The 15,536-nt window shown below is 38.7% G+C and overlaps 1 protein-coding gene across 1 annotated transcript in view; it reads right to left on the reverse strand.

The window, feature by feature from the left end:
* Positions 1 to 15,536, reverse strand: part of LOC125966678 (protein kinase C-binding protein NELL1) — a 98,063-nt gene that overhangs the window by 79,568 nt on the left and 2,959 nt on the right. The window contains exons 2-3 of the mRNA XM_049717061.1: positions 1,477 to 1,668; positions 1,001 to 1,129 (exon numbers count right to left, since the gene is read on the reverse strand). Coding sequence (XP_049573018.1) covers positions 1,001 to 1,129; positions 1,477 to 1,531 — 184 coding nt within the window. The 5' untranslated portion in view covers positions 1,532 to 1,668. The remainder of the gene's footprint in view (positions 1 to 1,000; positions 1,130 to 1,476; positions 1,669 to 15,536) is intronic.

Here is a 15,536-nt window from a genome sequence, read left to right on the forward strand (position 1 = left end):
GCTTGTTCATGTCACAAATATTAGGAGGGAAAAAAAAAAAAGCAGGACTGTGAGGTCTGGGCGTCCTCCATTTCTCAAGCTTGGACAGCTCTGCCTCATATTTGGCTAATTAGGTGTGCGGCATCCTGCACATTCATTCCAAGATAGGAGCACACACTCAAGTGCACACACACAAACACACTTTTTTCTCTTCCTCACACATCTCAACATCCAAGGCTACAGATTTTTGACTCAAGCAACCAGTGTTTGCACCACCATCCCTGAACTCAAACAGATCCGACTTTGAAGCAGCATTTAAACAATTCTCCTCCCGTGAGAGTCTCACAAAGCCATGCTTGAAATTACAACATCAATAAACATGCAAAATACCAGTTTCATATTTGCCTTTCCTACAATGAAGAAGTCTAGGGGGGAGAAAAAAAGCACTCCTAAATCACTGCAAACTACTTTTATTTTATTCATTCTTCTACTTTTACAATCTGCTTGAGGCTGAGGGCAACGCACAAGTTCAGAGAGAGCTCAGAAAAGCATCTGCAACTGACAAGACTTACAACGACAGCTTCAACAGCAAATGGGTCAACCTTTCGACATACTTTATTTCGTATCGCTTTATCACATTTGAGCCCTCAGACATCTCGAGACGCATGCGGCATCCAATCGTTGCAGCTCGTACAGCCTTATTTAAAACTATAGATCTCATTGCAAGTAGAAAGAAAGACAGTATTGAGTCATACAATAATGCAATTTAAATTTTGCCATTTATAGACCTCTTTTCCTCTAATACATCATTTCACACAATCCATTTCATTCATTATGCAAAAATTCTCAATTTATTAAAATCACAAAAATAAGTTATGCTTTTCTTGTACCAGAAGGATTCTGGTGCCACTCGAGTGTCATTTTTAGAGAAGGTGCTCAAGGATGTATGAAGGGGAATGCACCTGTGAGTGCACCTCACCACAAAGCATACAAGATGATCCAACTTTTACAATCGCCTTACCTCGAAAAACGAAGGCTTTGCTGCTATTGTGAAGCCCGGCCACTTGGGTAATTCCATAGGTAGCATTTGCCAAGTCAAGTTCATTGATTATATCAATTTGGTAGTCTTGATCTGTGCCAAAAGCCAAAACTGATGAAGAGAAGAAGAGAGAGGGGTTGATCACAATGAGCAGATATTGAATCACGGCTGCCGCATACGATGCTGGGTTTAAATTGCAGTTGCGTAAAAGTCGATTTAAACGCATTTAGATTTGAGTGTTGCGTGGAAAACGCACGGTGCTGCACCTGAGCAGCAGCGGTGCGCACACGTATAGAGTTATCCTTTTTGGCTCTTTAGTTTGCAAACGGTGATTTAATCAAAACGCGACAGTTTTTTTTTTTTAATCACTTTTCGCGCAAAAGAAAAATTCACGCGTATAGGAAAAATGACGGGGTTTTTTTACGCCGCTCTTAATGAACGAGGTGTGATCGTCTTACCTGGTTTGGAAAAAAGCAAAAGGTATAATAAAGCCACGGAAATATCCATATCCATGTGATGGAATTGCGCTGTAGAGTCCCGAGCCGTGCGTCTCGCTGTATCCACGAGCACCTATTTGGTCCGTGTGCGCTGCTCCCACTCAGACTCTATGTGTGAGAATTGAGGAATGGTCCACGACACGCGAGCAGGGGCTGCCGCAAAAACACAAAAACATCTCACTTAGGTGTTACAGCCCAGCCAGACACGCTCTCCTTGCACTAACAATAAAACACTACTATAATTGTGCCTTTAGTGAATTAGGGTTGACCTCAAAAGGGAAACACGGTGAAGAGTAAAATTAAAATTCCGTGACACCCTCGTCTTCCAAAGTTCCAGTTTTACAGGTTAATAAAGTGATATTTAAAACCAATAACATGGAGGTGGGGAGAGCAATATTCAGATTTCGAGTGGTAATTTCATATCATCCCAGTCTCGAAGGTTTTTTGAAAATGACTTGACTTTAAATTGAATTTCTCCCCCAAGAAATAACGTTTACATGAAATTATGTCTCATAAGTTGGCTTCTGTTAATATTTTTGAAGAAAAAAAAATAGCAGTCTATAACATAATAATTTATAAATGCATCGCATAATAACTTCATTAATCAAAAAGTAAAGAATTAAACAGTTTGTGCGTTATGATTTTATGCTGCAGTTCAATTAATTGTGCTGCTCATTCTGGTGTGCCCACCTTGGCCACTGGGAGGCAGTATAGTCAAGCACACACCAACAAAAAAGAATTGTACGACTACTTTAAGTGAATCAGTTAGATACTATAATAATAATCATTTAGTATTTGTCTGTGCTTATTTTTTCTTCTTTTCTGGCAAAGTTAGAAACGGGCGTGTGCGCCGATGAGGGATCTAACACAGCCGACTTGCTTCCCGGCCAGCTTCCCTCTCATTCCCTTTAATTCCTCCGGGGCTCGTCCACATCGAGAGCCATTAATCAGGCGTTTCTCCTGCCACCGTCTAATTTGTATACATTGTCAGGTTGTCCGGGTTACCTGTAGCAAGCCCAACTGGCAAGAGAAAGGCCAACACTGTCTGCTTGATGATAATGGTGGTTACACAAAGTGAATTGCCTGTTCCACCTGTGAAAAAATATGTTCTACAACATAGACAGTGATGTCTACTTAGAATTGCTGTCAACTCTTCAAAAGAATAAGAAGAAGAACGTCTAAGCCTACCCACTCATCCAGAACGACAAAACAAAAAGATTGGAGGGGTAAGGGTTAGGGTTAGGGTTATCAATTCCCTTTAATGATGCTAGTTTAGTCATTAAGTCTTTTTCAATATGTAGTTAATGAGACATGGTGATAAGTGCAAATAAGCCAGTGCTTATTTCTCAGAGTGTTGTGAAGGCATGTCATTGTTTCACTGTCACAACCTGTCAGCAGCTTGTCACAACTATTTAGCGCACCTCGGAGAAACGGAGAACATCAAGTATGGAACGATTCTGTAAATGGCAAGAACCATTAAGGAATGGAAGGAGGATTTGTTTGAGTGTATTTGTACGAAGCAGATAAAATATCATAATTGCTTTTCATTAAATTCATAACACACAACAAAAACATGATTTGGTTCTTGTGGTTTTATTTGGGGCAAGGGAACACACACTTGGGGAGGGCTGCAGGGAGAGCAAAACACACTTTCAACATGATTAACTTTACCGTTTACTCCCGTTTTAAAGATGATGAATTACGACTACAGCCTAGTTTTTAAGTACGCGGTTTGTTTACAGCCGAAACATGAGTGGCTACAGTGAGTGATTTTATTCCCCAATATTTTAAACAGTTTAAATCGATGAAATCAATTTTTGATTTATCGTTGCATCCCTACTACATTTTTGCTCCTCTTATTTATTGTGTTATTTTTTTATTATTTATTCATCACTCCTATTTATTCATTGTTTGTGCCTTCTTGTTTTTATTTTATTCGTGTCGTTTACTCGTGTGTATATTGTGTACCGTGGGATAGTGAGAATGTAATTTCGATTTCTTTGTGTGTCTTGGCATGTGAAGAAATTGACAATAAAGCAGATTTTGACTTTGACAACATATGTGCATATTTATTTATTTATTTATTTATTTATTTATTTATTTATTTATTTATTTATTTATTTATTTGTGTATTTATGTATTTATTTATTTAGTCATTCATATTTTATTATTTATTTATTTTATTTTTTGCCTTTGACAACATATGTACATATTTATTTATTTATTTATTTATTTATTTATTTATTTATGTATTTATGTAATTATTTATTATTTATTTATTTATTCATTCATATTTTATTATTTATTTATTTATTTTATTTTTTTTAATCGTGCAACATCTTGCTTAGCTGCCGGCGTGCTCGTCATACAGTCCAACGTAAAAGCAAAGTGCTTATGTCAATCTTAACGATTCTTCATTCACATCCCCATTAGCCACAGTGAGAGTGGTAGGTAATGAGTCTGCTCTATCTTGAGGATTAGAAATCTGGGCCACCTCAAGTTGGCCGTTTTACAACACGCGAGGGAAAGCATAACATTTATGCTGTCAGCCGCAATTGACGTCTGACTGAATGTCATTCGAGGAGGGAATAGCATGCCGTTTATTTTCCCTTACATTTCAGCCGCAATTGGGAAAACCTTTGTGATTGGCTTTTTTTCCTCCCAAAATCGTAACCACAAGGCAATTGCAGGGGTGAAAGAAACATTTTGAGGGAGATGAAATTTGAAAAAAAGCAACATTTCCAAAGCACGGCCTATTTCCAGTCCTAACTTTCTGAAAAGCGGCTCGCGAAACGCACTTGCTCGTTCAAGCGTGTTGCGAATCTTTTTAAAACATAATCATAGGTGACCATCTGTCGTTGAATACAACTTTATTTCAGGCCGCTATAATTCGATGAATTGCCTTTTTCGCCTGTTCCTTCACAATTCCGGATTTGAAAGAATAACAACCGGCGATGACTACTTCAGAGAAAGCTATTATCATTGGCGCCGATACGATTCGAAGCTTATCTGGCAAATATGCAGGGTGGCTGAACTTGCTCTAATTGCTTTTTCTGCACTGGCTTGTCTTTGCTGACCTGTGTATTGCAACTCTCTCAACACAGCAGTCACGCTTTGACAGCCGATTTGCGATAACAAATGGACGTAAGGCGGCGGCGGGCCCCGAGCAGCTCATTCATTTACATGTGACAGACCTGCTCATTTTCGCTTCTGCGCTCTCAATTACAAAAGCATAAAACATGAGCAGCCCAACGGTAATAAGGGGAGCTTGTTTGCCAATGTTTTCGTAATCTGGTCCAACGGTTTGGACAACATTAATTATTACAGACATCAGGCATGGAGCCGGTGTAATGAAGTATTTCCAAAACTAAAACTAATCAAGGCATGAGAAAATATTTGAGATCCTCACTGCTATGTAACATCAATGTTCTTTCTGTACTCTCGTTTATTTCTACTTGACCATGACTGCCCACACACGTAAACACGGATTTCCATCAAGTGTAAATATTTCTGTCGGCAATGCAAGGCAGCTTCGGTTGCGTTTCATAAACAAGGTGCTTCAAAAGTATTAAATACATTTAAAAACTAAGGAAATAAAATTATATTGGTGTGCATGGATAAACTAGATACACATTAAAAAATTAATCTACCCAACCATGCATGTGTATGTATAAATAATTAACTCTCATTACAAATTACCGCTTTAAAAAACGGCAATTTCATTGCTGGTAAACTTTGAGAAAGAAAACTTGTTTTCATCTGTGATTGGATAAAATCCAGAAAAATCAAGGTGACACAACGCCTCTTATTCTCTTCCTTGTTTCCCCTTCAACGATGTATGATGACTCAGCGCTATAAAAGCACGGATATAACAATAAACCAGACAGCAGAAATCTCAGAAGATACTTGATACTTCTACAGTATATTCACTCATCAATGACAGCCCGTGAAAGAAGTTACGGCTCTGCCGGTGCCACGGGGAGGATGTCCTACGTTTTTATGGCTCGTGCTAATATACACTCATAGCTAAAAGTCATTTGTCATTTCCGTCCTTTCTCTCTCTGAGTGTCTAGTCGCTGTGAGTGGTCAAGAAGGGGCGTGACCCATCTGCAGACTCAATGTAGTCAACGTCTAAGTGGAACCTACTGACAAAAAAAAAAAAAACAGATGTTGACCAATATCGATTAAAAGTCATCACGTAACATAGGAAATATTGATTTCCATCAGAGCTGAGGGAGAATATTTAATTGCAGCAGAAATAATCTGTGCTATTTGGGAGAAAGGTCAGTCGATATCTTGAGAGTGTGAGTGTGTGTGTGCGTTTGTTACTAAGAGAGGTCAGACTGTGTTTGTCCATGATGAGTCCGATCACTTCGTCACTACACGTGGACAAATTAAGCATACCGTATTTTCTGGAGTATAAATCGCCCCGGAGTATAAATCACACTAACCATAAAATGCATAATAAAGAAGAAAAATACATAAAGTCTATATAAGACTCATCATCAGTTGCAGTTCCAATTATTCCACAAGGCCTAGAGCGCCCTCTTGTGGTTTCGTGTGAAAATAACATGAGAAATGATATAATGTAATTTCACACAAGTCGCTCCAGAGTATAAGTCGCACCGACGACCAAACTATGAAAAAACTGGGACTCAGTTACGACGTTTGATGTCGGAGAGCATGAATCTACCTTTTGGTAAAATGCGGTCATGTTTTATTCTGTATTTTTCGATCGTTATGGAGGATCACTTGAGTGAACGGGCTGTTTTAATCTGCCCCATTCCAAGCCGACACTCCCGTGCGGTGATGATGCACCCAACAGAGCAGCCTGGACAATTTACAATGACAAAATTGGATCTTCTCTCCTGCCATCTCTGAACTAATAAAGGCTTCTTCTCCTGAGCGCATTCCTCCCGACTAACCTTTCACTCTACACTTCTCTTGATAGTATGCAAATAAGAAGAGAGAAATGGTGGCACGCTCACTAGAGGTGTTTGCATTATTGTCTGCTTTGCTTCAGTGATTAAAAAAACTAGCTTTGATATTTCTTGGGCCGTACTAAGTGGTTGCGCTTGGTAATTGCGTCCTGCCTTGTAAACAAATTGTCCTGAAAGAGCATCTCCTAGCAGGGGCTGTGGAGCAGAGAAGAGTTAAGTAGACTATGCTCATTACAAAAACACAAGTCTAGTCTTTGTAGCCTGAAAAAAAAAAAATATAATCATAATAAAACATCCGTTTGAGAATACTGATAAATTTTTCCATGATTAACTACAATTCAAGGTGAGAATAACTTAATATTTATACCACTCTAATCAGAAAACACTTTAAGTATTTTAATTAAATTGAAATATTTCACGTTCTCTCCGTAGGGGTTCTTTGTCCGCCTTGGGATAATAACGCCAGGAAAAAAAAAAAATGTTTGATTTCCTGACTGGACACCCACAAGGTGATTCAAGTGCTCCTGATTTAACGACCAACTTCGAGACACAAGTTATGCTATCAAACTAATTCCCAAAGTCCACTTTAAAATATCTTTATTGGGATATAAGACTGGTTGGCTTAAATCTGGCCAACCAAGGTAGCGTGCGTCATTGTTGGCGTGAAGACTTGCTTCGTTCCTTTCATAAATATCAATGACCTCTCGCATGGAGATGCGGAGAAGGTCACGGCGATCGTTGCGTGACGAGAGTGTTGTCACCGCTCGGACAATGTGAGCTGGTAAACCTCACAGAATGAGCTGGTGATAACAGCTAAGAAGATGACTCATCTCCGCAATAAAGGTTTCAAAGTCTTAATTGATTTCTTTCTGATTCGATGTTTACCGGCGCTGCATGTAAAGCTGGCATGCTAACAGAAAATGTATATTCCGCTGGTCAGTGTTTGCGATGTGGGTAGGTCACCCACATGCAGTTAAATTGGTGTTGCCATGGCATCCGCCGACAGAAGAGCAAAGTCCCGTGTGCCATGCTCTGCGGTGAAGGAATACATCACAGCGGAGACATTTATTGGATACAAGACGCGCTGGCATCTAAATGCAGATGTCAGCCGACAGTCAGCCATTTTCACGTGTAGGCGACGCTCACTGCAGTGCCTACATACAAACACACAAATATATATATATATATTTATATATATATATATATAATATATATAAGATAGATAGATAGATAGATAGATAGATAGATAGATAGATAGATAGATAGATAGATAGATAGATAGATAGATAGATAGATAGATAGATAGATAGATAGATAGATAGATAGATAGATAGATAGATAGATAGATAGATAGATAGATAGATAGATAGATAGACAGATAGATAGACAGACAGATAGACAGACAGATAGACAGACAGATAGACAGACAGATAGACAGACAGATAGATAGACAGATAGATAGACAGATAGATAGACAGATAGATAGATAGATAGATAGATAGATAGATAGATAGATAGATAGATAGATAGATAGATAGATAGATAGATAGATAGATAGATAGATAGATAGATAGATAGATAGATAGATAGATAGATAGGTAGATAGATAGATAGATAGATAGATAGATAGATAGATAGATAGATAGATAGATAGATAGATAGATAGATAGATAGATAGATAGATAGATAGATAGATAGATAGATAGATAGATAGATAGATAGATAGATAGATAGATAGAGATAGATAGGGATAGAGATAGATAGATAGGGATAGATAGAGATAGATAGATAGAGATAGATAGATAGAGATAGATAGAGATAGATAGATAGAGATAGATAGAGATAGATAGAGATAGATAGAGATAGATAGATAGAGATAGATAGATAGGGATAGATAGGGATAGATAGGGATAGATAGATAGATAGATAGGGATAGATAGATAGATAGATAGGGATAGATAGATAGATAGATAGATAGATAGATAGATAGATAGATAGATAGATAGATAGATAGATAGATAGATAGATAGATAGATAGATAGATAGATAGGGATAGATAGATAGATAGATAGATAGATAGATAGATAGATAGATAGATAGATAGATAGATAGATAGATAGATAGATAGATAGATAGATAGATAGATAGATAGATAGATAGATAGATAGATAGATAGATAGATAGATAGATAGATAGATAGATAGATAGATCTATACATATACATCTATGTATACTCAAGATTGACATGAAAAATGGTGAACATTTTTTGTAAATCTTGAAAATGCAAACTACAGCAGTGTCGGGGAGTTAATGATCTCATTAGATTGCGTCTTTCCTAATGACTAGCACAGGGGGATAATGCACACAACGTTCAAGGGCTGCACAAACAGGATGAGATCCACATATGTGTCCCTTTCAAATTCTAAAGAACACAACACAATCCAAAAGCCTTAGGGCAAGCACAGAATCCTGAGTTTCTCTAATTAGGATAAATCCTTTAAATATACTCAAATGCCAGAGATTGAGAGGATCAAGTAATTAACTCAAATCTGTATTTTATGTGTGTGTATCTAAACTGACTTTTTTAATAAGTACGGTTTAAAAAAATACAATGCTTTTAATTTAGCCATTAGGAGAAGCACTTGAGAACAAGTAACAAAGATCTCATTACGTCAGGTCGGATCTTCAATCGAATCTCAGTGGAAATGTCCCAGTACAAGCCTCCAGTCGGATTATACATTTCAATTGTGTAGCGTTGTCGATGATCAAAGTTTGGAGGGCTTATCTGTCAATGCAGTCATGTCAGGTGTTCTGCACGCAGACCTGATGGTACTTCCCATTCAGGACCGCAACGCTGGGACCGCACAATAGCCGCCTGAGTGGGAGTTCTGGTCCCACAGCAAATGGAGGAACACAATGCACTCTGTTTTTCTATGCTCGTCTTAACACAATCGCACTGCTGCACAAAATACCGTACATACAACCAGGCCAACTAATTTTTGCGGTCACCAGCACAAAAGAGACGATTTCCAAATGATAATACTTTGTCGGGTTTTAATTGCACTTTTCAGAGAGCAGGACTTGCAGTTGTTATTACAATTAAACATCTTTCATCGTGCAGTTAGACGAGGCGTTGAGGACTCTCATGAAGCAAAAAAATAAACAAAACAGCACAAAGTGTTGTGGTACTTGATGGCAATCATGCAAATGGACATTCTCGGGGATAATAACCCATTTTAACGTGCATACAAGTCATCATTTGTTTGCCGGAATAACTACGATTGTGTATTAAAGTACAAGAAAATGGGCTTGTAAACTAATACTGGAACACAATATAAACTGATTTTCACTTCGAAAATGAGGTACCAGATTTGCTTCTGGGTGTCATTGCAAAGTAATTTTCATTGGCAACATTATGCTAATTTATTAATCAAATCAAAAAAAATTATACACAATGGAGAAAGCCCAAAATTTTTATTTTAAGATCATAATTGAATGTCTACTTCGACAATTAGAAGAAGTTGCTTTTGGTGTAGAGTCGATACGGTCGATGGAAATTTTTGCAAATAGCTTATTGTCCAAGTCCATCATAATGTAGAAATCATTAAAAATCTAAAATTGTTGATTGTGAGAGCTCCACAATCTCGCTGGAAAAAAAAATCTTCACACAATTACTTGTCAGAATTTCAGCATATCTCTTCAAGCTTAGAAGTAGTAATGAATCTCAGCTGAATGTGCACGACCGTACCCGGGCATGAATGAGTTCTAGCAGGTAATTCCACTGAGTATTTTTTTGACACATACGCCTCCACAACTTCCTACAGTAACGCAAACAACGTCTATACAAACAATTGTGACAACACAAAAGGGCCACTAGCACAATGCCCGATTTCAAACCACCATTCTTTGACCAGTCCACCTACCTCCAACCGATTCTTATTGTAGTGTTTCTATAATTTTGTGATTTCTACCGCTTGTTGTTGATTCTGTCTATTTTTTAGTGTGGGCGTCATCAAATAGGATACCCACGGTTTGGCGCAATCAACAGCTGCAGAAGAATACACCGGTAATCACGATAAACTGATTGAGAAGGGCTTTAAAAGGCTGAGTGTTCCTGGCAACTGATGAAAATAATAATTACACAATGGAACACATTTCCATGAAATGCTTTCTGGGAAAAGCTTTTTTTGCACAACAATGAACAGCACATCAAACGCTTAGGATATTTACTGAGAATTTTTGAAAATGATTATTTTTCATATATTTGTTAGAAAGGACATTGATGTCAAGAGAAAAACTAAGTGGTTCTACAATGGAACCTTGCGGGACACCCATGGTACATTTTTAATTTGATATCATTGACCTTTGGCTTTTTCTGAAAAAATAATGTGAATTAGTTTGGATATTGGTGTCAAAAATATTCAACCAGGTCCAAAAATATTGCACCAACACAACCACTTTTTAAATTTCACTCCTATAAATGTTTAAGAGGACAGAAAGAAATAACAAGGATCATCACCTGGGTTTCCAACTGAATCTTGTGGTCCAAAACAAAACCTGACGATGGCCAATCCATTATAATCACAAGCATACCGATCTTAGCTGGCACAGCAGTCGTCTTCCGTCTCAGGTACTGACGTTCAAACAAAGCTGTGGTTTCGCAACTCCTCTGCAGGATCCCGGGAAAAACAACAAATGAACCACAGGCAGTAGCAGCCAAATTTACACCCTTCATTGGCTATAAAATGTCAATGCACACAATTTCTTACAGTGATGGATGGGGCTAGAGTTTCTCTCTTAAAGCTACTGTGCGGAAAAGCACATATTTTGTGTTTCGTAAATGCCATTACAAGTCATTAGCAATCGTCTGTTGGATTCTACACAGATTAATGATTACGTCTAGCAATCAATTTGGTTGATTTCAGTCCGGATTCAGGATGAATCACTCTACCGAAACGGCTCTCGAAAAAAAAAACTTCTGAATGATCTTTTGCTAGCTAACATTCCATTACGACTTGACCTTAACACTGCTTTGATACGGCCGTCAATCATAATGTACTACACGATTGCCTTGAAACGTGAATTGGAATGAAAGGCTTTGCATTTTGCTGACTCAAATAGCGATGAACGAGTACGATATGCTTCCGATTGGAGATATGTAACCTAACCACGATATTAGCATTCATTGTTATGCTAGCGCTAGCTTCATGCCTTTGGAAGTAACGAATAAGCAGTAAATTGGAAGCAAGGCTGATAAAAATTTGAGCTGCTAGGAATCTCATCTTACTTCCTGCACTCTTGTAGTTGGTTCAACCAGACCAAGTCTTCAACTATCCTGGCAATTAGATTGTGACCGGTCTTACTGATGCTTCTCTCCTCTCGTCTGAAGTGAGTCTGGCTGTGAAGGCTTCGCCATTGATGGACCGGAAAGGACCTTAGGAGAACCACTTAACCAGAGGCCTCTGCCTGCAGTCCTTCATATCATCACGTGTGGTTTAAACTCACATTGAATAGCATTTATTTATCACATCATACAATACGATAATACGATCAACGTTGGCCACTCGGCATTGCAGCCCGGTCGTGTTGGAAAGGGATCCATCTAGCTGTAATCCCTTCAAGGTTGCTTTTTTTTTCCCAAATGGGTTTTCAGGGATTTTTCCCCTCGCCTGGGAGATTTAGACCAATAAATGTAATTGATCTCCCTGAATCCCGGGCTTGTGAAGCCTTTTGAAGCTACTTTATGATTAAAGGATATATAAATACACTTGAATTGAGTCTAGTTTGTCGACAATCAAGCCGACACAGGCACTTCTCGCAGAAGCTACTCACGCCATTCAAAAAAATGCTCATTTGTTTACCTCCCTCCTGGGAGTTTAAGATCAGGGTGACTTGACTTGACTTAAGAATAGTTGTCAATTTTTGACTATGTGAAGCCCTTTGAGACTGTTTGTGATTTAGGGCTATACAAATTGACTTGACTCGACTCGACTCGACTCGACTCGACTCGACCTGACTCGACCTGACTCGACCTGACTCGACCTGACTCGACCTGACCTGACCTGACCTGACCTGACCTGACCTGACCTGACCTGACCTGACCTGACTTGACCTGACTTGACCTGACTTGACCTGACTTGACCTGACTTGACCTGACTTGACTTGACTTGACTACCTGGTGACTATGCGGGCAAATCTTTTATGTTTTTAACTTCCAGGAAACTGTCCAGATCCCCTGCGACATGAGGCGGCTAACTTTTAATGGCGGCAGATGAAGAGCAGGACAATGGAAATGATTCTGAGCTCATGAATAACCAGCAAGAACTAACTTGATCTTAACACTTTATAAAAACATTTGCCAAACCAATACAATATTCACTTCCATCTGTTTTACTTAACCAGCATCTCAATTTCTCTTATCTACTCAGACTTAGAGCAGATGGATTGTTTTATTTTTATTTTTTTCCTCAAGCTGTCTCGTCTGGAACCATATGGTTCTCGAGCCATAAAGATAAGCTACTACGGCTACATGGCATTTAAATAAATGGGGACGGAACCGGGCTCTTGAACCGGTGTCATTATTCCAGACCACTCGAGCAACTTTAGGAAACACGTTGATATTCTTGAAATAGCAATTATTTTAAAAGCAGCAGGTCTAATATTACAACATAAAAGATATGATGAAGGCCCGCACATAGTAGATAACAGATGGAAACAAAGCGTGTCAACACTTTAACAAGTGCACTATAAATTCAAAGAATTAAGCCAGAGGTGGCCTGACCTTTCGAAAGACTTTAGACAGGGAATTGGGGCATTTATCATTTTCTAATTAAGTTATGTGGCAAAAGCATATCCTGTGTGGCTAAAGTCTATGGGAAAATGGTGCTCGATCAGTATGAAATTATTACAAAGGCATGTTTAATTAATAAAAATATGAAGCCCGTGTCAGAGCTAATTCATCAAAAGAGGACATTCCATAACTCCCAGGCTGATTAAAATGCTACTTTGGGTCCATTCACGAGTAATTGTGACATTTACTTGGATGTCATAAGTTTGTGAGGTTGTTTCTGTCCGCCCGTGAAAATTTTCATTGCGATTGGCCAACTGCAGTCGTTACGTCGTGTTCTCAGATATCAGAACATTGCCCCCACTGGTCCCAGTATAGCTCCGGAGAGCACAACCACTATATTAAATACGTAAAATTAACTGTGGGAGAAGATGAGCCCTTGAGAGGTAGAGCTATAGATTAATTTCCCCGATATAAAATAATATAGGAATTTAAATGGAACTTCACGCCGCTAAATTTGCACAATTTGTCCATTTATTTTTTCAATTTAATATATTCAATTAATTTCTCAATTTATTTTTCCAATTTAATTCATTTTTTTTTAAAAATTCAATTTAATTATTCAATTAATTTGTCCTTTATTAAACGATTATCAGCACTACACAATGTCTGCCAACTCAAGTCATATTACAATAATATATTAATTTCCCTTTTCTACTCATTTTACTTGCCTTCAAACAAATCTTGAGATAATATTTCTCCAGCCTAAATATGTAGATGTGGGTGAAGTGATGTGTGCTCACAACTGTTTGTAGCTTGCCTCTCTGAGGTCTGGCATGTGATAATTTATGTATGGCTGTGCATGCTAACCGGTGTGCATCTGCGTGTGGCGAATTTGTGCTCGGAGGAGAAAATGGGAGATTCCTCCACACCGGTGCTGTGTTTTGGTCACGTGATGTCTGTGAATTATCTTCCTTAGCGATGCATCTCAGCTCTCAGCTTGGCCCTTGGCTTTGGAAAGCTGCACCCACACCACGCCAATAACGCTGTTAATCTAGCTGACATTTGTGTTCACTGCTGTGGGGCTCAACACCATTAAGATATCACCTCAGTGGGTTCAAGGTGGCGGCGCTTTAAAAATCCATAAAACTAGCAATCATTGTTTCGCACCGATGATGTTTTGCATTATTCATGTTTAATTTGATGCAAAATGGGAATTCCGTGCAGGAGATGAACGCCGAAAGTACGTTCATAAGGAACTGCAAGATCTTTATTTGCGGATGATGTGAACTGGGCGCCCAAATCGCGCGGTCCAAATATGCTAGCTAGCTAGCATGAAAAATCAACACACGCTAGTTTTTACACCTGACCACTTGAGTAAAATTGAGCTCATAGTGTAAAAATATATTCTTCACCATTTCAGTTTTCAATCGCAAACATTAATTTCGGCCATTGTTTTTTACTTGACAGGACAGAAGACTTTGGATGCAATTCAAGATGGCGGCATATGGAAATGAATTTTTAATTGGTGACTCCAGTGCGTGCTTTCCCTTTCTAAAAATGAAGAAGCTCTTTGCCCCCCTCTCACTCCCACCACAAGGCTTTGTAAAAATGCAATCATTGACTCAATATGACATTGATGAAATTGCTTTCTGTCTTCCAGCTTTGGAGCTTGTTTAATTAGAATCATGCAAGAGTATCAGATGCTCAGCATGGCCTGGGGGACGTGCGGCGGCGGTCTTGGATATGCTTTTCTGACTTTCTCCAGACTTAGCAGCTATTCCGGGGCTTGTCCTCTACAACTTTGTTAGCTGAAAATACACCTGCAAGGCAACAACAACCAGCTACTCAATAACAAGCGGTGCTGAAATTCTACTGTAGTGAACTGCATTTTTTTTTTTTTTAACCCTGAAGGGAGTTTCTGAAAAGATTTTTCTCCTAGCTTCCCCAGTGAAAAAAAGAATAAAACTTCCACTGTTAATACCAGCTAAAATTGCTAAAGCTAACTCCCGCTGGTTTCTTTCAAGGTCCACTTCTGGATTGTCTCAAACGAACCGGAGGGTCTGGCAATTCCAAAGAATGCAGGTGTCAACGTGTCCATATGGACGCCACTTTTCCGACCAGAAAGCCACGCTTATGCTTTGATATGGCTGTCAAGGTGATTTATGTTTTCAAATTACAGTCGAGGAGGCTGGACAATACACTGGCGCTGCAGATGTTCGCTCATCAGTTTGTCCTCGTGAAAAGAATTCCTGTCATTGGCTCCCAACCTAAAGTCATTAGTTACTGTAAGT

Source organism: Syngnathus scovelli, chromosome 4 (genome assembly GCF_024217435.2).
Source record: "Syngnathus scovelli strain Florida chromosome 4, RoL_Ssco_1.2, whole genome shotgun sequence".
In the NCBI taxonomy this organism is placed as follows: Eukaryota; Metazoa; Chordata; class Actinopteri; order Syngnathiformes; family Syngnathidae; genus Syngnathus; species Syngnathus scovelli.